This window comes from Phaseolus vulgaris, chromosome 7, assembly GCF_000499845.2.
Source record: "Phaseolus vulgaris cultivar G19833 chromosome 7, P. vulgaris v2.0, whole genome shotgun sequence".
Taxonomy (NCBI): domain Eukaryota; kingdom Viridiplantae; phylum Streptophyta; class Magnoliopsida; order Fabales; family Fabaceae; genus Phaseolus; species Phaseolus vulgaris.
Genome location: NC_023753.2, coordinates 20,351,623 through 20,374,424, shown reverse-complemented (window position 1 = coordinate 20,374,424; position 22,802 = coordinate 20,351,623). Strand labels below are relative to the sequence as shown.

At 39.7% G+C, this 22,802-nt stretch overlaps 2 protein-coding genes across 2 annotated transcripts; one reads left to right on the top strand and one right to left on the bottom strand.

The window, feature by feature from the left end:
- The first annotated feature begins 341 nt into the window (after positions 1-341).
- Positions 342-9,621, top strand: LOC137828298 (CRM-domain containing factor CFM3A, chloroplastic/mitochondrial). Its single transcript, XM_068634800.1, has 9 exons — positions 342-1,316; positions 2,260-2,749; positions 2,826-2,956; positions 6,603-6,953; positions 7,805-7,961; positions 8,262-8,554; positions 8,846-8,905; positions 9,012-9,101; positions 9,191-9,621. The coding sequence occupies exons 1-9, from the start codon at positions 516-518 to the stop codon at positions 9,299-9,301; spliced, it is 2,484 nt and encodes an 827-aa protein (XP_068490901.1). The 5' UTR covers positions 342-515; the 3' UTR covers positions 9,302-9,621.
- A 23-nt stretch (positions 9,622-9,644) lies between these two features.
- Positions 9,645-14,203, bottom strand: LOC137828299 (calmodulin calcium-dependent NAD kinase-like). Its single transcript, XM_068634801.1, has 9 exons — positions 14,063-14,203; positions 13,753-13,947; positions 12,442-12,671; positions 11,816-11,877; positions 11,418-11,627; positions 10,961-11,090; positions 10,406-10,749; positions 10,170-10,314; positions 9,645-10,083 (listed from the first exon to the last, which is right to left on the bottom strand). Exons 1-9 carry the CDS (start codon positions 14,070-14,072, stop codon positions 9,847-9,849), a joined length of 1,563 nt encoding a protein of 520 aa, XP_068490902.1. The 5' UTR covers positions 14,073-14,203; the 3' UTR covers positions 9,645-9,846.
- Between the last annotated feature and the right edge of the window lie 8,599 nt (positions 14,204-22,802).

The window sequence follows — 22,802 nt, the reverse complement described above, 5'->3', positions numbered from 1 at the left end:
CCCATTTTTTTAAAAAAAAGCTATTATTATTTTAAATATGATTGCGCCAGTTTAAATATTCATTACAATATTTTTAAGAGATAATTATTCTTCTATTTTAGATCATTTAAATTTAAATTAATTTCTAAATATTTTAATTTTACACATTGTTATGAGTTGGCTTAATTTTATTTCTCTACTTGATATAAAAGTATAATATCTTTAGATAGAATTTTATATTTTACATTTTAAAAATATTATTATTATGTTTTAATAAAAAAATATTGGTATATATGATTTTGATTATGTTTTTTAATATAATTATTTTCTTCTATTTAAGATTTTAGATAAGTGCGAAAAAAGAACAAGAAATGAAATAAAAATCAGCATGGATATTTATCTGTCTGGTGCAGCGCAAGGTAAGTAAGAAGGAACACACCCCAAACAGAGCAGAAGCAGAAGCAGAAGCAATACTTCCGTCACACCCAACACCATCATCATTTTCTTTCTCTTCATTCACTAATGCCAATGTGATTATGGCTCTTGTACCCTCACGCCCATTCTTCGACTCATTTCACTCTTCTCCCTTCTTCTGCAACTCTCTCTTCCGCCACTCCCTCACACCACCCTCTCCCAATTCCACTTTCCTCCGTCCCAAATCACTCATCGTCTTTCGCTGCAACTCCGCCAAAAGTTTCTCCCCCGAAAACAACTGGTTGAAACGGTGGAGCCACCCTGCCAACCAACAGCCTTGTCCCAGACCGCCACGTGCAGTTCTGGACTACCAAGGTTCCGGAAATGGGCACTCGTCAAAATCCGGTTTTTCGAGCTCTGACGAGGAGGGTGGTAGCAACATGAATAGGATTGTGGAAAAATTGAAGAAAATTGGGTATGCTGGTGATGGGATTGAGAATAAGCAGAAAGTGATAGAAAAAGGGTCAGTGGAGGATATCTTTTACGTGGGGGAAGGAATGTTGCCGAATGCTCGAGGTGGGTTTTCTCCAGAGTCTCCATTAGGGTTTGGAAGATTTGGAAGTGATGACGGGGAAGCGAGGTTTCCGTGGGAGAAGCCTGAGGCTGAAGAGTTAGAAGAGAGTAAAGCCATAAGAAAGAGAAGTAAGACCTCTGTGGCCGAATTGACTCTTCCCGAGTCAGAATTGAAGAGGCTGCTCAGGTTGACTTTTGAGAAGAAGCACAAGACAAGAATTGGGAGGAGTGGAGTTACCCAAGCTGTTGTGGACAAGATTCATGAGAGGTGGAAGACGGTAGAGATTGTGAGGCTCAAGTTCGAAGGCGAGGCCGCGCTCAACATGCGGAGGATGCATGAGATACTGGAGGTTTGCTGTTTATCTCTGCCTTCTTGTGTATTTAGAAAGTATTGCTTTTTGTTGCAAAACATGTAGGGTCCATGGTGGGAATGAGAAGTGTATGTTTATTAAAATGAAGGATGAAACAGCATTGTGAAATGTGTATAAATTTGTTTTGGATAATTAGAAGAGTTGTAAAATTACTCATGTCTATGCAACTTTGGAGCTTCGTAAAACTCTCTAAAGTAGATAGCCGAACAAAGTCTTTGTCATGTCTTGTGTGTATGGAAGTAGTCTTTTACACGATTTACAGAATAGCACTCTGAATTGCATTTGAAAGAACTTCCTCCAACCCCATTTTCTTACCTTCTTTTGTGCTTGTTTCTGTCATATATCTAGCGCCAGATGGATGCCCAATTGCCCATCCAATTATTTTTTTTCTGCTTTCGACATGTCAAATCAACGTGGGAAATACGATTGACAGAATAGCCAGTGAATTGTTGATATATGTACAAATTTCTTTAGGATTTAATCCTTAATAGCTATGATCAATTCATGCTCGTCCAAGACTTTCCCTTTCATGGGATTGGAGCTGGGCAACCTTATTATGAATTTTATAATATCAAACAGGTTTTTCTTAAGATGTTTCCGTGACCTTTTCTGATGTCTGTAATTTTGTTTCGGCCGTGATACCTATTTTTACAAATTTTCCTGTGTACTGATAAATAGCTGAGTCGAGAACTCTCAAAAATGTGTTTGAATTTGGTAATAATTTTCTTCTTCAACCTTAGCATTTGTCAAAGAACAGAGATTATCCTAGGGATTGATTTGAACACTATATCAGTAGAATGTGTAATATGCCAACACTGCTTGCTTTAGAATGTTTATATTTCTAATTTTTCATTATACGCCTACTACTTTGACTATCAATAACTATTGCTGTATTCTTGTTTATTCTTAAAATCACATTCAGAGAAAAACTGGTGGTCTTGTAATTTGGAGGTCTGGCAACTCTGTTTCCTTATACAGGGGTGTGAGCTATGAAGTTCCTTCAATACAACAGAATAATCAGATGTATAGGAAAAGTGAGAACTCTTCTAAGCTTTTGCCAACGCCTTCTTATAATTCTGTGAGGAATTCTCCCACCATTGCTTCTAATTCTGGGGCAAGTGAACCATTGGCAAATTTAGAATCTACAAATGATCAGAAAGAAGGAGATTATCTGCCCAAAGTCAGTTATGAACTTGAAGTAGACAAGTTATTGGATGATCTTGGCCCTAGATACACAGATTGGTCTGGATGTGATCCATTGCCTGTCGATGCGGATATGCTTCCTGCAACTGTTCCTGGTTACCAACCTCCCTTTAGAGTTCTTCCTTTTGGTGTGAGATCAACACTTGGTTTAAGGGAGGCAACTTCTCTAAGAAGGATTGCAAGGACCCTTCCTCCACATTTTGCATTAGGTTTGATGTTGTTTCCCTTGTGCATGTGAAATGTTGAATTTTATTCTGACTATACTAAATTAATCATGATATGTAGGTAGAAACAGACAACTTCAAGGATTAGCTGAAGCAATAGTTAAATTGTGGGAAGTGAGTTCTATTGCAAAGGTTGCACTCAAACGAAGTGTACAGCTAACTACCAGTGAGAGAATGGCAGAAGAGATCAAGGTGATTAATCATGCATTTTCCTATTCCACTAATCAAAATTGTTGACTCTGTTTTTCTAGCTTTGGTTTTTCATTATTCCAGAGTTGGTTTTCTATTCCTAATGCATAATCTTTCCTTTTATGTATGAAAATGTTCATAATTTGTGTCAATTAGCGGCATCCATTTAGGTGGCCATTTGGTAGAAAGAAAGTTTGTAGTTTCTCAGTAATCTGGACTTTGGAAAGTATGTTTTCCATGCTTGGTTTACCTTTTAAATATTAACATTCCTTGGCCAGGAATGGTGTTTGGTCAATTTTCTTACTGGAAGAGGTGAGAATCTAACTTTCCTAGGTAAAAATAAAAATTTTATGAAAAAAATATATTATGTTATCCTTATTAAATCATTTAATGTAGTAATGAATTAAATATTTTAATAAAAACAACATATTGATCTTTGATTTCTAGAAAACCTATATAGATATTCCCAACAATATTTCTCTCCATTCAAACAAAATTTAATCATTCCTAGGAAGGATAATTCCCAGAATTCATGATTCTTAGGTATGTAAAATAATTCTAGTACCAAACATCGCCTAAAAATGATAAGAAATTGAAATCAATTCATAATGTAAATTTATAATTCTCTAAGTTTTGAACTTTGGTTTTGGGGAATCATTTAATAAACCTTGGCACGGATTTCATGACAGTGTCACATCTGACCTGGTAATGCTCTCACTGTCACTTTTTCTGTTGGTGTTTTATTAAAAATCTGTTGATGAAGCCTTAATTCCTTTGTTATGACATGTTTTTGCTACTTTCAAATGTCTCAAAATCACTAATATATGGAGTAATAGAAAAATTAAAGCCTGTTAGTTTACTGACTGTAAAATTGTGAGAAAAATAGTGCTTCTATTTTGTGTAAATAAAATAATTGTTGGCAAACAAAATTTTCAGCTTTGTTCATTATTTACTTAGTTATATATTCGTACTACTATGAAATGTTTTTGTTGCATGCTAGTGTTACTTACTGCTTCTATAATCTGGTACCTTTTACTTCACTTGATAAGTTATACTGGTCTCTGTTAGGACACAAAATAAGGATAGGATTTGGAAGGTATATTATAGGAAAAATAAAAAATAAAGGGCGGTTAGTAGTGGTTAGTAGTAGTTAGTAGTGGTTAGTGGTGGTTAGTAGTAGTTAATAGCGGTTAGTGCGGTTAGTGGTCTTTAAATAAAAACCAACGGGTTTAGTGAAGGGATATGTGTTGGATATTTTGTTTGGTAGACAGGGAATCCTGTGTGAAAGGAATGATATTTCCTTTGTGGGCATTCAGAATGTAATATGCAGAATTATTAATACAGCAAAGTATTCTGTAGATTCTGGTGTTCTTGATTTAATCTTAAGTGTGATTTTCTTGGTTCGTAACAAATTGGTCCGACCTGCCGGATCTATAAAAAACAAAGAGGATGGAACAAAAAAGTGTGAATTTAGAGAGAGTAACCAGCGAAGAAGGGAGGTTAATATTGGAGATGCAGACTGACATTAATGGGACAAAATCTGAAATTAGCGGGCTGAAGTCTGACTTTAACGGACTAAAAGAAAGCATTCTTGACATAAAGGAATTGTTGCGGGAATTCAAGAAGGGAGATAGAATGTCCGATGGAGGACAAAACTCAGTGAACGGGGAAGAGAGAAAGGAAGAACGATTCCGACACGGGAATAAATCGGTTATGGGAGAGGAAGGAGAATTGAAACCTTGGATCAGGAGGGTGGAGTTACCTACTTTTGAAGGTGCGGATCCTTCGGGCTGGTTAGCCAGAGCCGAGAAGTTCTTTGAGGTACAAGGTGTCTCATCCCAAGAAAGGTTGCAATTGGCTTTCATCAGCATGGAGGGCAGTGCCAATTCGTGGTTCACTTTTTGGAGAAAGAACGCAAAGAACTATTCTTGGGAAGAATTTTCCATGGCACTGAACCGGAGGTTTGGCGGAAAAGAGAGGTGTTCTGTGTTTGAGAAGCTGGCTAAACCCAAACAAAGTGGGAGAGTGGAGGAATACATTCAAGAATGTGAGGGGTTAGTGTCACAGGCACCGCTGACAGGGGAGGAGCAATTGTTGGGGTATCTCTTTGCGGGATTACAACCCCAGATTCGGAACCAGATCAGACCTCATGATCCAAAAGAGGTGATGAGAGCAATGGAGATTGCCCTTGATGTAGAAGTGGTTTTCAATGAAGAAAAGGGGGGCAACAATGCGTTAAGGAGTATGGCTTCATTTGGACGTTCGGGAATTACAGGCTGCACTGAAGTGTATAGGGGAAACAGTGGGTCGATGATGTCTAGTGTGGTTAACAATGCGAGAATGTAGACTGCTTCCTCCGGCAAAGAGTTTCGGCCAAGAGAAGGATCAAGGAACAAGGGTTCTAGGACACTTCCTTATCCGGAGTATGTGAGACGAAGGGAAGAAGGAAGATGCTTCCACTGTGGAGGGGCGTACAGTCCAGGACATTGTTGTCCAGAGAAGAATTTGAGGGTAATTATTTGTGCAGAGGAGGAGGGAGGCCCAACGAAGGGGAATCAAGGGTTGTTGTGGCAGATGGAGGACAATGTAGATGAGGAAGAAGAGGAGAAGGAGCATCCATCTCACAAATCTTAATAAAGTGGAATGAGGAGGATAGGTACACGACGATATGGGAGGATGTGAAGATCATTTAGGAACAGTTTCCATAATTTAACCTTGAGGACAAGGTTGTTTTGTCCGAAGGGAGTAATGTTAGGACACAAAATAAGGATAGGATTTGGAAGGTATATTATAGGAAAAATAAAAAATAAAGGGCGGTTAGTAGTGGTTAGTAGTAGTTAGTAGTGGTTAGTGGTGGTTAGTAGTAGTTAATAGTGGTTAGTGCGGTTAGTGGTCTTTAAATAAAGACCAACGGGTTTAGTGAAGGGATATGTGTTGGATATTTTGTTTGGTAGACAGGGAATCCTGTGTGAAAGGAATGATATTTCCTTTGTGGGCATTTAGAATGTAATATGCAGAATTATTAATACAGCAAAGTATTCTGTAGATTCTGGTGTTCTTGATTTAATCTTAAGTGTGATTTTCTTGGTTCGTAACAGTCTCTCGCTGCCTTTTTGATAGTAAATTCTGAGATATATCTCACACTGTTATCTTATATGAAAAATATTGGGGATTGAATTGTGGACAAAGCAGGTACTGTAGCTTGTTCTGGAATTTAATGTTCAAGAATGAATGATGAGGAACAATTATTTGATACTTGTTGTAGAGGCTCTAGTAAAATGTTTAAGACCACTATCCTTGAAGGTTAAATTTTATGTGGAATCCCAGTAATGGATTTGTGTAATTTCTTCTCTAACAAGTTTATTGTCAGTTTAATCACTTCATTTGTCAACCTTTCATCCGTATTAGTATAGATTCTTATCAATTTTAATATTATGATGAATAAATAATCTAGATTAATGCATATATTGGCAGGGTGTTGGATGAAATTTTTTGCTGCTAGTGTACGTACCAACATATCAGATGTCAATATCGAGTTACTTGTTATTATCATTTACTGAAATAAACTTTGGGTAGTTTGTTATATGCATTTATAAGTACATATAGTGGATGATTTGTTGATCAATGATTGGTCTGTTTCTGGCTACAGAAATTGACAGGTGGTATACTACTGTCCAGAAATAAAGACTTCTTGGTCTTCTTTCGAGGAAAGAATTTTCTATCAGCAGATGTCACTCAAACCTTGCTGGAGAGGGAAAGAACAGCAAAAGTAATGCAAGATGAGGAGGAGCAAGCAAGATTGAGAGCGGCATCACTGCTCATACCGAGTAATAATACCTCAGAACTGTCAGCAGAGGCAGGGACCCTTGGTGAAACTTTGGATGCAGATGCAAAGTGGGGGAAAACATTAGATGAGCGTCACAAGCAAAAAATAATGAGAGAAGTAGAACAACTAAGGCATGCCAACCTTGTTAAAAAATTAGAACAGAAGCTTTCCTTAGTAAGTACTTTATTTTCCGCTAATTAAGGAAGTCTCTAATCGTCATGCCAATGGCTGTTGCATAATCTCTCATCATCCTGTGTGATTCTAATGCTTTTTCCTCTAACGGTTCTTTTTTAAACATTAATAAAACTCCTAATTGAGCTGGAGTTTGACTACAACCATTTCATAATATTTTGGTGAATTTTTTTTAAGTGTTATGTGTTATTGAAATAGTTATCAATATTGGTGGAGGTTGCAGTATAGGCAGTACTGCATATCAATACCTGTTATTTTGAAAATCAACTTCATTGGGCTGGGAACACTTTCTCTAGTATAGCTTTTAACAATTATCTGTGAATGCCCCCCTTCCCAAATTTACTCACCAAGGGACTTTACCTACTTTCAAGTTTACTTCTTTCTACTTAGATTCAGTAGTAATAATAATGTAACTATGTGAAACGTGCCATATAAAAGGTGAAGAATCATATTTGTCTCCTTAAATCATGACATGGCTTGTCAGGCAATGATATGAAGGAGAATGAAGTAAGGATCATAGTAGGAAATGGGCTAATGATTAATAGGAGAACAGAAACTTATTATTTATGTTTTTATCTGATATTTGATTCCTCACATTATCAACGAGGCTAAAACGTTTGTTACAGTTGTTAGACTTGTTTAATTTTCTTATGCGTTTAATTAGGCTCTCGTATAAACACTAGACGATCGATGGTTTTAAATATCATTACACCGTGTCTGATTCCTGGAAGTTTTGATAATCTTTATTGTCTCTTTCTGTATCTAACTTCACACTAGGATTATTCTCTAATTTATAGTTTTCTTGATTGTAATCACTGGATTTTGCTTACCAGGCTGAAAGAAAGTTAATGAGAGCTGAAAAGGCCTTAATGAAGGTGGAGTTGTCTTTGAAGCCTTCAGAACACAAAGCAGATCCTGATAGTATTACCGATGAAGAGAGATTTATGTTTCGCAAATTAGGATTAAAGATGAAAGCTTTCTTACTTCTTGGTAGAGCTCTATTCTAAATAAAATTGCTCTTACTATATTTTAGGACCATTTGGCTCACTTAACTAAGTTGGATGGAAGGAATCTGAGAAAAAAAAGTTGATCTTATAAATCTAATCCTGGTAATGTTTTACCTAAATATTGCATCTCTGACAGTTGAAAATCCATTCTTAAAAGTCTTTAAATAAGCCTTATCTCCCCTTAACCCGCCCTTAACCCGGGTCATTCTCAATCATTCCATTTCTCAGTTTACCCTTCATTGTGTGCTGCTTATACAAATCTAATAATAATTTGTGGATTCAGGTAGACGTGGAGTTTTTGATGGTACTATTGAGAACATGCACTTGCACTGGAAGTACAGGGATCTGGTCAAGATAATTTTAAAGGCTAAAACCTTTGAACAAGTAAAGAAAATTGCACTAGCACTTGAAGCGGAGAGTGGAGGTGTCCTGGTCTCAGTTGACAAAATTTCAAAAGGATATTCTATAATTGTTTTCCGAGGTAAGGATTACCAGCGTCCTTCAACATTGAGACCGAAAAATCTTTTGACAAAGAGAAAGGCTTTGGCACGTTCAATTGAGCTCCAACGACATGAGGTATGTATGCAAACTCATACTCTTTCATTTTTCATGTAGATCTGGAGATAAACATTTGCAACAAACATTTCTATATTTCACTGTACCTCCAAAACAACAATTTGCAACAATATCAGCCCAGAGAGCCACCGGATTATGGAGATTCTATTTTTAACTTCAATAGGAGTAAATAAAATAAGGTTTTACTGTCATTCTTTGTTGGTTTATCTGTCTCTCCCTCCATGAAGACCTGTATGCACATTCATACTTGTTAAGCCAAATGATGAGTTAACTCTTTCTGTTGACAAACAGGCGATCTTGAAACATATTACAACTATTCAAGCTAAAGTGCAGAAGCTAAGATCGGAAATAGTATGTTTTACTGATCTTAACATTTTGTATTTCTTTGCAAGCCAAGTTGTGTGTTTTATGGAACACCTGTTTCCTGATGTTATTTGTCTTGAATCACTTTTCATAGGAACAAATGGAGAAGGTAAAGGACGAAGGAAATGAAGCCCTGTATGACAAATTGGATTCTGCCTATGCTACTGATGATGATAGCTCTGAGGTTACTCTCTGCCATAATAACTCCCACCAGAAAACTTATGAAACTGTTTTTCATTTTATGCTTTTGTATGTTAATTCTTCTATGTATAGGTGGAGGATGGAGAGGAGGAAGATGAGACATATCTCGAGACCTATAATAGCGAAAATGATAGTGAAACTCAAAGTGAAGTTGAAAATGATAATATGTATTCTCCCATATGAGGAATTTGCCTCACGAAGTTGAGGTCAAGGATCATGCGATTTGAGGGAATCATTAATTCATTATACCACATGCTGATCGAGGAAGAACATTGTAGCTCCTTCAGAACGAACCACCAAGAAGAACATGCTACATTCAATGATATTGCCATAGGGCACGCAATTAGACACGGTCCTGAATATAACTGTTCCGTAAGATGTATGTATATACATTTGTACGTATGAAATTCTCTGGAATTGAATTAATTCCACAGGCTGGTTAATACATGGTGGAGGACTAGGAACATGGTTATCTCAGAGGGAATATATGCTTACTTTTAGAATTTTGTTTTTTGGAGCTTATAAGTTGCATCAGATAATTTACTTGTAGATTTCAGCAGGAAAACAACAGTAATCTTTTTTGTCTTAATAAGAACCTAAAGTGATAGTTTAACAGTGCTCCAACATATCACGCAACAATTTGGTTAAAACTTTTAGGATGATTTCAAAACCTAAAGTGATAGTTTAACAGTGCTCCAACATATCAAGCAACAATTTGGTTAAAACTTTTAGGATGATTTCTCTATTTTCTGGATGGATTCCTTCAATTCTTCCTGAACATGTATCCTTGAAGGTGACAAAACGATGTCACTCCAAACAGAACCAGGTTCCATTATGGGGTTGGGTTCCTTGTGAAGTTCGTGGATGGAATCAGCTTCAGGATTCAAACTGTCCAGTGTTTTCAAGCATTTGAAATCTTCAGGATCCACTAGTAGATTGTGATCACCATCCTTCCATCCTATAAGCTGTAATGTATTACAAGCAAGTTATTTCCATGACATTTTATTACGACAGTAAAATCAAACTCTAACAGTACAAAATTGAAATTTACCTTTGGTGGACCACCAACAGCATTTGTACAATAGAGTCTGGCATTGTCAACAAGTTTGCAATATCTAGGAAATGCATTAGCAAATCTTTTGTGAGATTTCAATTGTGAATTCACCCTCACTGCCCTCCCAGTCATGATAGCTCTCCTGCCAAAAGTACAATGTGAAATGTTCACTGTCAAATCCCGGAAACCAATCATCTAACTAGTAACTTGGTAGAATTAACAAACATGTATACCTGATGGCTCTAACAACAGCAAGATAGCCATCACAAACAACGCCAACTAGCTCAATTCTGTAAGGCTTTCGCGTGCGTGATTCTTTATTAGAAATTTCCTCTGATTGATGTTCTTCTTCTGCATTACTTACTTGCTCCCAGTAATTTTCAGTAATTGTCCCATCTTCAGCTACTTTATATCCTACTCCCATTCTGTACCTGTAATTGTGAACATTTCTTGCCATGTCAATAGTCTGTTCCACAAATGGCTCCCATGAGAAGGTACCATCCATGATTACATCTCTACCCTCATTTAGAGCTGTCACTAGCAGAGATGATGCAGCATCAGTGGAAGATTGATGCACCTGTCCAGATTTTAATAAATATATTAAAATTAGCTAATAAGGATTTAACATATCTAAGCCATTTCGTCATAGCTAAATTACAAAGATAACTTTATGTGAATTTTTTCTTATAATCCATTTTGAATTTATTACCATTTGTCACATGTTGTTCATATAGTAGTGGCGACTTTAGAGAAAAAGTGATACTAATAACATGGAAGTGTTCGCTTACTAATTCAGCAGTTTGGAGCATGTCATCGTGATGACCTCTAGAACTAAGGGCCCTATATATGACATCAGTCTCCTTAAATGCATCTGCCTCAACCACCACAGCATTTGTAGCTGCTCCAGCCCAAAATGGCCTGCCAAAGCCATTTATTTAATACATATAAATAATCCGTAAACTACATTCGATTGTCACAAGTGCTCGTAGCCACTGGATCTTATTCTATAACAAGATATGCACTACATGCGAAAAATGTCCAATAATAAAACAGCTTAATTTATATGCTATAGATGGGCTGGTAAGGATCCATCTCCATATTATCATCACATTGGTTGTTCATCATTTAGTCGTTATTCTTACTTTTGGAACACATTCTTACTATTTTGCATTCAGACAAATTTTGTACTACCATCAACATTAGAGAATGATAATAGTGCAAGATTGGAATTAGGTTGAGAGTTACTCTTTAAGAATTTCTTTAAGCACAGTGCTCTTTCCAGCTCCCATGCCACCCCCCATAAACAACAATACTGGACTCCTCTCACTCAGGGCCATGGGCACCATCACGTCCGAACATTGCGAGTCACCCTTTATTGCTTTCATCTCTTCCACCAAAGTAGAGAATACTCTTGTTACCTGCAGATTCTTGCTTACTCTAGCAAACCTCTGTTTCCTGCAAACACCGCATTATATTTACCACTACAAATATTTAAATATATTTATACTTTCTTACTGTATTCCTCACCTAGTTAGAAGCAATATGTTATCAAAACTTTTAAAATTTTTAGCTCCATCATGTCGTGAAATTAATTTGGACTATCTTAAAAAGAATTTGTTAAGATTAAAAAAATATAATTTTACCTTGTAGCTGCCAGTAGAATTTCCTTGAGCTTCTTTTTGTGATGAGACTCGACATTCAAAGCCTATAAATCAAGCAATGAAAAATGTAACGATTAAATAAGTTAAAAAAAAAAGGCACGATTAGCAAAACAAAGGAAAAATATATTATTTTTTACTGTACTTTGGAAAGCTACATAAACTTTTAGATGATTATTATTCATTGTATTGTAGCAACGCAAACTCTACCAGGGACAAAATTTCCAACCAACCTTATACTAAAATTTGGCACAATTGATTGCAACTAGAAACCACCGTCGACATATGTTTTTTTAAAAAAATTTATAATTTGGCACTTGGTTGAGGGTTTTCTGGCACATATTATCAAATAAATGGAGCACTCTTCAGTCAGAGTAGGAGCCCCACCAGCATTGTGCTTAGTATTAATGAGAACAATTAGTATTATTTAATTTGTGAATGAAAATTTGTTTAGTACCAATTTTATATCTATATGAATATTTGTTTATAATTTATGCACGAACTTTATATATATTTGCAGTATTATTAAGATATCTATATATATTAAAATATTTTCTTAAAATAAATAAAAGAAAACATAGAGATGAATAAGAGTTAAGATATATATATACCAGACTAATAACAGATGTTGCCTGGTTCCAGTGAAATGCTAAATAACTGAGAATGCATCTCTCAAACTCGTCAACCAATTTCACATAGAGAGAATCAGTGTTTTCCACATTGGCATTGGAAATGTATTCATAGATGTTTTCATCGCACCCTTTGGACTTTCTCAAATAGTCTTGGGCTAGTATGCATAATTCTGGAACCTTACTATCATCTTCAAATCCCAATTGTCTTGCTGCAACCATATCAATCACACACCATACCCAACATATATTCCACACAACCATAAGTATTTATGTTTATTGTTTATAAACAGCTCTTCATTTCAATTATTACAACTACCTTAATAAAAAAAATCTATTTTATATTATTACACTAGTAGGTGTTCTAAACACTAAGCTCTGTAGTGGATGATTTCCTTCAAATTTACTTTTATATAATTAAATTTTGTAATAAATAAATATATTTAGATATACAAGGGATAGATTGTAATATAATTTTCTTTCATTATTAAGATTTTAAAAATTATTGAAATTTAATTTATAAACAGATGATTAAGAAAATTAGATATATGTCTACTAATAAAATAAATTATCTTTTTTATTACAAATAAGAAGAAATATTTTAGAACCTATCAATGTCATGTTTCCATTATTGATTATAAACATGTCCAATCATGGTCACATATATTATATTCATTTCGTATGCATGTTGGAAATTATTTGTATACAAAACAAAATTATTTGGTGAACGCAGACTAATAACGACATATAATAAACTTTAAATATATCCTGATTTAGACATGATTTGAAATGACCCATCGTTCAAAATCTTTTCGTATCACAGTCGAGACGGAAATGGTCTAAAAACTCACTATAATTTTTTTATTACATTAAAATATTCTTTTTAATTCTAAATAATCATCTATTTAATGTTATAAACGCATCCTTAATTTTATTTAAAAAATATTTATATTTCATAATAAATAAAAAATCTTTTTTCCATTATATTACATTTTTAATTTTAAAATTACTAAACTAATTATTAAAATCAAAATAAGAAACAAGTAAAGACATTTTCCCATTCTCTTTATCCGACTTTTTGTCCATGTTAAATGTGTGGACTATCTGCTGTGAGCTTGGTTTCTCAGAAGAAAAACCCTGAAATGAGCTTGATGTAGATTATAGATTTATTTTCAAAATTTTAAAATGCATTTTGAAAATAAAAAACAACCACAATACAAAAGTTGTAGCTTGGGAAAAAGTGTGAATCTTAATCTATTCCATAAGACTAAAGAGAGAGTAGAAACATCGTACCAACATAGTGGGAGAACTTTTCGATCTCTCCAAGACGGCCAGATTCCGTTCTTTGTAGCAGTGGAACCACCTTCTTCTTCTTCTTCTGTTTTTCCACCACCCTCGATCCGTGCCTGAGGGCGGCGGCAGCGACGATTAAACCGGCGAAGACAGCGAGAACATGTGACAACTTCATTATTTTTCCGATAGAACTGCCTGAAAGTTTTTGTAGTATTTATATGCCATAAAAAATGATATAGATGTCATAAACTTGAGCAGATGAAAAAAATGCAAAGGAAGAAAAGAAAAGAGAAGCAAAGAGACCACTCACCTTGCTCCATGTTTGTTGGGTTTTTCAATGTAAAATGGCTGTCTCATCCCATTCTTAAATATTGATATAACAAAGTAAAATAAGAAAAAACACATCATCATTACAGCTCCAAGTCATAAACCTTTACCATTCATGCTTCTGTGATTAAATTTAAATAAATTATATTTTCTTTTTTAGTTTTTTCTTAAAAAAAAATAAAAGTATTTTTTTTCTCTTCACTACTTTAAATTAATAAGTAGATTGAAAAGGTAATAATAAAAATACAATATTTAAGATGTCAAAAAAGTTTAAGTATTTAAATTTTACATAATATTAAAATGTTGGATAAAATGTTTTTTGGTTTTCCTGACTTTAGTCCTACCATATTTTCCTGTTTAAATCATTTAAAAGATTAAAAATGATAAACTGACAACAACAACAAAACTATTTTTTATAATGTCAGACAATTTTTTTAAAAGATTAAAAATTTTCTAAGTAATAAAAATATGTTATCCTGAAATGGTCAACGCTTATATTTTTTAAAATAATATTCTCATTCTTTTAAAATGCTCAGCACTTCTGAAGAGAATGTCGATTTAATATTTTAATACATCTTAAAATATTTGAAGTTTTTATTTTATTTTTACTAAATACTTTTTTATTTTCATTTAGTTAAAGAAGAAAACAAACAATTTTTTAATAATTTATAAGAAAATAAAAACTTTAAAGAAAAGGGGAATAATGACACGTTTTTTTTCTTTGATTTCGAATCTTATCCATTGATTTTAGGTTTACAAGATTCTGGAGAGGACGGGAGACAAAACTGGCAATGCTGCTTTCGCAATCATAGCTTCTGGCACTTCAAATCTAACGGCCTCTGTTTCTCTTAATTTTCTTTTTTTATAAAATTCTAAATTTTAACATATCACGATTTCCAGATCTCAGCCACTAAGACATGACTATGAACGACAACGAAATATCCTTTAATCCATTATTGACTTTCTAGCCATATCTTACAATAAAAAACATAAAAAGAGTTGTACTGTAGGTCTATTTTAATAATTAATTAATTTTTATAATAAACAAGTAACATCAATAACAAATTTTTTTATAAAAGATCAGGCATCAATGACAATTTATGATTGATAAATATTATACACTTTTAAAATATCATGTTTATTAAAATCAGTTTTACTACATAAATAAAAATAATAATATTAAAATATCATGTTTATAACAACCAAATTTATTTTAATTAGGTGCCAAAATAAAAACTCTTCAAACTGGTTTCAAGCTTATATTTTATCTACATTTTAAAATTGAACCATCTTGAATAATAAGCAGTTTTTTTTAATGGATAGTTTCGATATATTAGTTTTAATAAACCTTTTATGTATTTCTTGATTTAAGGTTAGAGGTTATGAATTGTCTCGGATAATGAGTGATTCTTACCAACTTTGTTATTACAAGGTCAGTTTTCGATGACCATTCCAAATATGACATGACATCAAGAAATGGAAATTATGAAACGTTTTTTTATCCTGCCTATTGACTGGGACGCAAGAACCTTGCCTCGTCGAATCTGGATCGACTCTGCGCCGTGTTAGCTTCCGTTCTTCACCTTGATTCACCTCAAGAACCTGCAAAAGACAGAACGGCGCCGCTGCGGCCGATCGCGCTCCGACGCCCAAGTCAGCGACTGAACCACCAAAAAACTAAGAGAAAACTAAGAACAGGAACCGTGCAAAATTCTCTCTCAGCGTACTCCAGTTCTCGCAAGCGTAAAAGAAGTATTCTAAAACGCGCGTACCTCAGAAGTTCGTTAGAATCTCTTATATACCTGTGCACTTTCTCTCTCCTGACAGTTACACATCTGGACACGTGGCTCGCATCCAGCTGTACACGTGTCACCATCTGGAGCATCCTTGACTTGGGCGTCACCTCTTACTCTTCAGGCTTTATTCGACTACGTTATCCACGCGAGGAGTAACTCGGTGTATAGCTGCCTTGGAGCGCGATCTCTTCTGTGTGGCGATACGGGTGTCATCATACACACCTTCCCTGTGGTCTCACCGGCCGCTATCATGATCTACTTCACTTGCTTCATCGTGCATGTTCGGGTAAGCTGTTCCCCGACCTCAACCTCTGGCTAGCTAGGAAATGACTATCTGACAACTTTATCCTCTACTTCGAAAGCCTGGAACAAGCTTCCCTGAACCTTCGGTGATGTCCTTCTTTCGGCGATCTCTAATCACTTGGTCGTCTGGGTTCACATCTGGCGACTTCATCTCAAACCTGGTGATCGCCGGTTTAGGTATGCTAGAGATCGGAGCACGCCAACTTAATAACTGGCGACTACACGAGCCCCCTGACTTCCTTCCCTTCTGCCAGCCAGGTGCCCCGTTCAACACGCCTATATAATAGCTTGCTGCCACGTCATCACTTCCCACCACCTGGGCAGTACACAAACCCCCCAGTCTTAAGCGAAGACTTGTCCAGCGAAAAGACTAAGAGGTCACGTCACTGCCGATCTGCGTGGCGCTGGCACGGAATTCCAAACGCTCGTACCCTCTGCTTTTCTGACGCTCCACCAAACACCTTTTCCAATCGCTCGACACGTGGCTTCATCAACGGTCATCTTTAGTTGTCGTTTGCGCTTCCGAAAACGTTTGAAAAACCCTTAAACCCTTTCATTTTTACTGTTTCATCATCTTTCTGCCTTCTCGAAATGTTCTAAGTTTTCTCTGCAAACCCACGACGCTCTTCGACTCTCTCAATCCCCAACTCCCTTCAACGCTCGTCTGATCATCGAAAGGTACCTCTTTTACTTCCTCTGTTGATGTTTGCTGCATTTTAACCGATTCGCATCATCCATTATCTGCCTGGTGCATACGCTGTGGGTTGTTTCTTCTTCTTCTTCTTCCTTTTCGTAACTTAGGGCTTCGTCTTCCATTACTCTCATCACAACGAACTCTCGTTCGTTCGTTTTTCATCCTTCGTCCACAATCGAGTCGATCCCTACAACCTTCGTTCATCTTTCTTTTTTCTTTTTCCTTTGCAGTTCCCGCGATGGCTCGTACAAAGACCACCGCGAATCCTCCTCCTTCATCACGAAACCCTCCATCCCAAGCACATAACCTACCGCGAGCTTCCGGTGCCCCCTCTTCCCAGGCTGAGAGGCCTACAACCTCTCGTCCCAACCTTGCTCAGGCAACTCCACCATTCGCCGGAGGAGCCCCCATTCCCACTCTAGACTACAAGAAACTCTACCCTTGGGCCACCCCAACTTTGCTGAAGGAGACCTCTTCAGTAAACTCTGCGTTAGCGGTCCTACGGCTGAAGAAAGGGGACGAACCCAACCTCTCATTCCACAAGGAGCACGACAACAAGCTGATGGTGCTGCCATGCCCTCCCGACGTGCCAATCTGCGCGGATGACAAGGGGAACAACGGCGAGTTGTTCTGCTTCATTTACACTACTCTCTTCAAGAAGGTGAAACTCAGGCTTCCCTTCACCCGTTTTGAACGGGAACTATTAACCGAGCTCAACATCGCCGCCGCCCAGCTCCATCCCAACAGCTGGGCATTCGTGCGGGCATTCCAGATCATGTGCGCGCATTTGGGACTACCGGCCTCGGTAGACGTCTTCCTTTTCCTGTTCGAGGCCAAAAATCCTGGAGACCGCCCCTGGGTAAGCCTAAACGGGATTGCTGGGAGATCGATCCTCTCTATCTTCCAGCAATCTTACAAAGATTGGAAGGGAAAGTTCGTCCAAGTGCGCCAGAACGATCAAGACCCTTCGCTGCTCGATGGCTTTCCCTTGTACTGGGTAAACAAGGGAAACAAGGACTCCAAAGAGAACTTCAGAAGGCCAAGAAGTCCTGACAACATGGGCGAGTTGGACAGGGACCTCTGCCTTTTTTGGAAGAGCGTAGCGGCTGCTAACATCACCTTTCCCACCTCCGCGATAATCTCCTTCGAGTTCCTCGAGGACCAACTTGAAGCCAACATAGGTTAGTACTTACCTCAAAATCTAGGTTTTTGTCTTGTGCTGCATCTCTGTTGTCTATTATGGGCGTTCTGCTTGTTGCGCACTAGACTTGGTTTTTATTTCCTGCACCATTTGTTTGTCTCGTTTGCACACACACTCGTACACTCATTTCACCTTTGCCTCTCCTCTTACTTGTATATTCTTGCACTGTGCAGATCTCATGTTGGGCAAAGGCAAGTTGGCTGAATTGAGGGCGCTCGCCCGAACCCACAAATTGGCGTCGGGTTCTCAAACCGTGCCAAACTCGGTGGTGGAGATCGCCGTTGCCCTGGGCAGATCGCCCCCTCAAGGCCCAGCTCCTTCCGAGGCACTGCCCGCTCCTCAACGAAAGAAGCTCATCTTGAGGAAACCAAAGAGGAAAACTCCTCAAGTGGTCCAAGAAGATGAAGAAGAGGACGATGAGGCGACTGAGGACGGCCTCATTACCAAAATGAGAAGGGTGGCACCTTCTCCACCACCTGCTCTTCCAACACCAACACCAACACCGCCTTCTCCCTCAGCTCCAACACCGCCAGTCCAAGCAGTACCCTTGGCAGCTGCACTTCCTGCGATTGAGGGCAACGAGCCCAACTTCATGGAGAACCCTCCGAGCGCCTCCACGCCATTCGTATCTACTGGAGAGGGTCCTCCTTCAACTACCTCAATCGCTGAAGCTGCAGCAGGTGGGGATGAAGGCGCTCATCACTCGCCAATACTCATCACTGAGTCCCCCACATCACCACCACGCCAGGAAGCCCAACCTCATCAACCAATTCAAGAGGGTGGTGGTGAGAGTCAACACCAGGCTCCTTCAGCACCTCCACCAACAGCGGCTGCAAGCCTTCCCCTCGCGGTCAAAGGAATCTGGGGGCCCTTCACGGCTAAGCTCAAAATGATGGCAGAGGACCTCCCCTCTATCATAACAAAAGCTGTGGAGAGCTCCAACAAAAAACTTCAGGATGATATCTCCATACTCGAAGAGGAGAATCGCCTGATAAGAATCGAGGCGGAGAAGCTGTCTTATAACCTGATGATGGCGGAGATCGACCACTCAAGGGTGGAGGACGCCATGAGTGCCGAGTTGAGGGTTGCACGCAAGGAGACCTCCGATCTACGCCAGAAACTGCACCTCCTAGCTTAAGAGAAGATCGAGCTGGAGAGTAAGCTGGTTCCCTACCGGCTCAAGGTGGCTGACTTGGAGGCATCAATAAAAGCGGATGCAGCCAAGGTAGAGAGCCTTGAAAAAAGGTCGGTTGATCGGGAGGTTCTCCTAGGAAAGGTCGAAAAGGAGAGGGATGACGCTGTGGCTAAACTCGCCGAAGCCAGAGAGGAGAATGAAAAGATTGCTGTAGAGCTGGCCCAGGCGCGGGAAGAAGGCAAGAAGGTTGCTGATGACCTCGCTCAGACTCGTAAGGAAAATGAAGAACTGAAGAAGCGAGCTGACGAGCTGAAGCAGCAAACCGAGGGGTTCAAGCAACAAAATGAAGAGCTTGAGCTGAGCTCCGCCCAAGTCCTTGCCGCTGGGTTCGACACCGCCCTGGAGCAAGTCGCCTGCCAGTATCCCGAGCTCGACCTCTCCATGGTGTCAATATGTAATGAAGTGGTGGATGGGAAGATCGTTCCTTCTGAAGATTAGCTGCTTCCCTCCATCACTTCTTTGCCTATTTTCTTTTGCACAAACTTTGTAATAACTTTTCTTTTCTGCTTATGTATTTCGAACTGATACCACTTTATTATAAATTTTTCTGCTTCTTCATATGGTCTCTCTATTTGCTTTGCTTCTTCTTGTAAAAACCGCTTAAACAAATTTGACTTAGCAATTCTGCGGGCGCAACTGTTTACTTACTGCTTCGAACTCGATCAAACTATCAACTTTCGAACGATAGCATTCTAATAACTTGTGAACTTAAGGCAACGAGCTTCAGTGTGAAACTACTTACTAAACAGCAAGTTTCAATCCAACTGATAGTTTAAGACATAGTTCACCTGATCTGCTTCGTCAAAACGGGCCCTTACTCTTGCCATCGCCTGAATCTCCTCTGATCGCCATCGGGTCCCGGCGATGTAAGCCTCCTTTTGCCTTCATAACTTGGCTATTGTTCCCTCATCTGGGGGTAGAGGCGCCTTCCGCATCCTTCTCTACCTCCCTGAGTTTCAGAACAATAAGCCGGATAGCTAGGCGTTCTCTTCGAACCTACCTTTGTCATCCTTTAAACTTTTTCCACCCTCTACACCGTACCTGAACTCGTTCGAGACGAGAAGGATTTTATCTTGCCTGAACTCGCTCGACGGCGAGAAGGTCTTTATCTTGCCTGAACTCGCTCGACGGCGAGAAGGACTTTATCTCGCCTGAACTTGCTCGACGGCGAGAAGGACTTTATCTGATGCCTCTACTTTGCCTAGGGATTACATCTCCTCTTCCCTGGATGCACTGAGGACTTTTAACTGGTGCCTCAACTTGCCCAGGGATTACATCTCCTCTCCCCTGGATGCACTGAGGACTTTATCTCTTTCTCGCCTCAGGACGCGCGAGGGCGTTGAGGTCTTTTAAACGTTGTTGGTGCCTCCGATCGCCGAAAGACGATGAGGACTTTTAACTTTAACTGATGCCGCCAATCGCCGAAAAGCGATGGGGACTTAAAAACTTTTAGAAAGTGTACCGCCCTGGTAGTCGGAAGTGATGACGTGGCTTCGAGCTATTATATAGGCGTGTTGGATGGGACACCCGGTTGGCAGAAGAGAAGGAAGTCGGGGGGGGGGGGGGGGGCGGGGGGGTTCGTGTAGTCGCCAGTTATTAAGTTGGCGTGCTCCGATCTCCAACACACCTAAACCGGCGGTCTCCGGGTTGAAGATGAAGTCACCAGATGTGAACCTAGGCGACCAAGTGATTAGAGATCGCCGAAACAAGGACATCGCCGGAGATGAAGGCAGATAGACACTTCCCAGCTGGCCAGAAGATGAGGTCGGGGGATAGCTTACTTGAACATGCACGGTGAAGCAGGTAGGGCAGATCATGAAGGCGGCCGGCGAGACCACAGGGGAGGTGTGTACGAAGGCACCCGAACTCGCCACCCAGAAGAGATCACGCTCCAGGGCAACTATGCACTGAGTTGTATCATGCGTAAGTAACTTAGCCAAAAAACCTGAAGAGTAAGAAATAGCGCCCAAGTCAAGGATGCTCCAGATGATGGCACGTGTACAGCTGGATGCGAGCCACGTGTCCAGATGTGTAACTGCCAGGAGAGAGAAAGTGCCCAGGTATATAAGAGTTTCCAACGAACTTCTGAGGTACGCACGTTCAGATTGTTTCTTTACGCTTGCGAGTCTTGAGTACGCTGAGAGAGAACTAGTCACGGTCCCTTAGAGTTCTTGAGTTTTTACTCTTAAGTAATTGGTGGTTCAGTCGCTGACTTGGGCGTCGGAGCCTGATCGGCCGCAGCGGCGCCATTTCGTCTTTTGCAGGTTCTTGAGGTGGATCGCGGTGAAGGACGGAGGCTGACACGGTGCAGAAGTCGATCCAAGTTTGACGAGGCAAAGCTCCAGCGTTTTGGTCAACAGGCAGGATCATCAGGCGCCCACCGTGGGGCCGTGTAAAACCTGTTCCCATCCACAGCGTGAGTTCTTGGAGGTTTCTGCGGTTTTTGTTTGGTTGTGTGCTGGTGCAACCATTGTTCGCTGTTCATCTAGGTTTTGTTCGGTAATTTCGCGTTTTCCACCGTTCGTTTGAGTTTTTGTTCGGTGAGGTGAGGTTTTTTTGCTGCTGACGCGAGTTTTAATCGGTGAGATCTGAGTTCTGTTGCTCGTTCGGATTTTCGTGGAGGAAGTGTTGGTTTTTGGTGGAGTTGCGAGTTTCTGTGAAGGTTCGCTGTGTTCTTGAGGCTTTTCTAAGTTTCGCGAAGTTCTGACCGATTGATCACTGAATCGATCGTCGCTGAAGAAGGTGTTGTTCGTCGCTCTCTGAGATTCGTCAAGATTTCATGAGAAAAATGAGAAGCAACCGTTCAAGTCCAGTTGCGCCCGTTGCTGCTGAAGGCGCCATGACTATGGCACAGATTGTAGAAATCATGCGTTCGCTGCAGGCGAATGTGGAAGCCTCGCGTATAGAGCAGGCGAGAATGCACGAAGACCTGGTCGCCTCTCGGGCCAGGAATGAAGAGCTTAGCAGAGTGACTGAGGAACTGCGTCAAGCTCTTCAGGAGCAGCGAGGGTGTCCAGTCGCTGAAGAGGTCGCGCCGTCAGCGCTGCCTCGCGTTTTCCCTATGCCTTTCGCTCAGGCGATTACGGACACGCCAATCCCTGCGAGTGTGGTACCCGCGAAGGCTGTTTTTACCGGCGTGGAGGATCCTGAGGCACATCTCACCACCTTCCACACGCAGATGATGCTGTCAGGAGGGTCGGATGCCGTGTACTGCAAGATGTTTATGAGCACACTCCAGGGAACGGCGCTGGAGTGGTTTGTGAGCCTGCCTACAGGTCACATAACCAACTTCCAACAGTTTTCGAAGATCTTCATCGAGCAGTATATAGTGAACAAGGCGCCGCCCAGGGTGTCCTATGATCTGTTCGACATCAGGCAGTACCATGGAGAGTCCCTCATGGACTACTTGAATCGTTTTGGGGCGCAGATGGTCCGCTCGCCGGCCAAGGACGAAGAGATGCTGGTATACGCATTCAAGAAGGGCGTGCTGTCGGGACCCTTCTGTGAGGCGTTGATTAGGGCTCACCCCGCCAC

What these genes read in the sequence shown, in the direction of transcription:
- LOC137828298 (XM_068634800.1), top strand. Translation starts at nt 516, where the DNA reads ATGGCTCTTGTACCCTCACGCCCATTCTTCGACTCATTTCACTCTTCT. An exon ending in TAGAACAGAAGCTTTCCTTA is followed by an intron (nt 6,954 to 7,804) that starts GTAAGTACTTTA and finishes TTTGCTTACCAG; the next exon opens with GCTGAAAGAAAGTTAATGAG. An exon ending in GAAAGCTTTCTTACTTCTTG is followed by an intron (nt 7,962 to 8,261) that starts GTAGAGCTCTAT and finishes TTGTGGATTCAG; the next exon opens with GTAGACGTGGAGTTTTTGAT.
- LOC137828299 (XM_068634801.1), bottom strand. An exon ending in ATTCTACTGGCAGCTACAAG is followed by an intron (nt 11,628 to 11,815) that starts GTAAAATTATAT and finishes CGGTGTTTGCAG; the next exon opens with GAAACAGAGGTTTGCTAGAG. An exon ending in GCTGTTGTTAGAGCCATCAG is followed by an intron (nt 10,315 to 10,405) that starts GTATACATGTTT and finishes TACTTTTGGCAG; the next exon opens with GAGAGCTATCATGACTGGGA.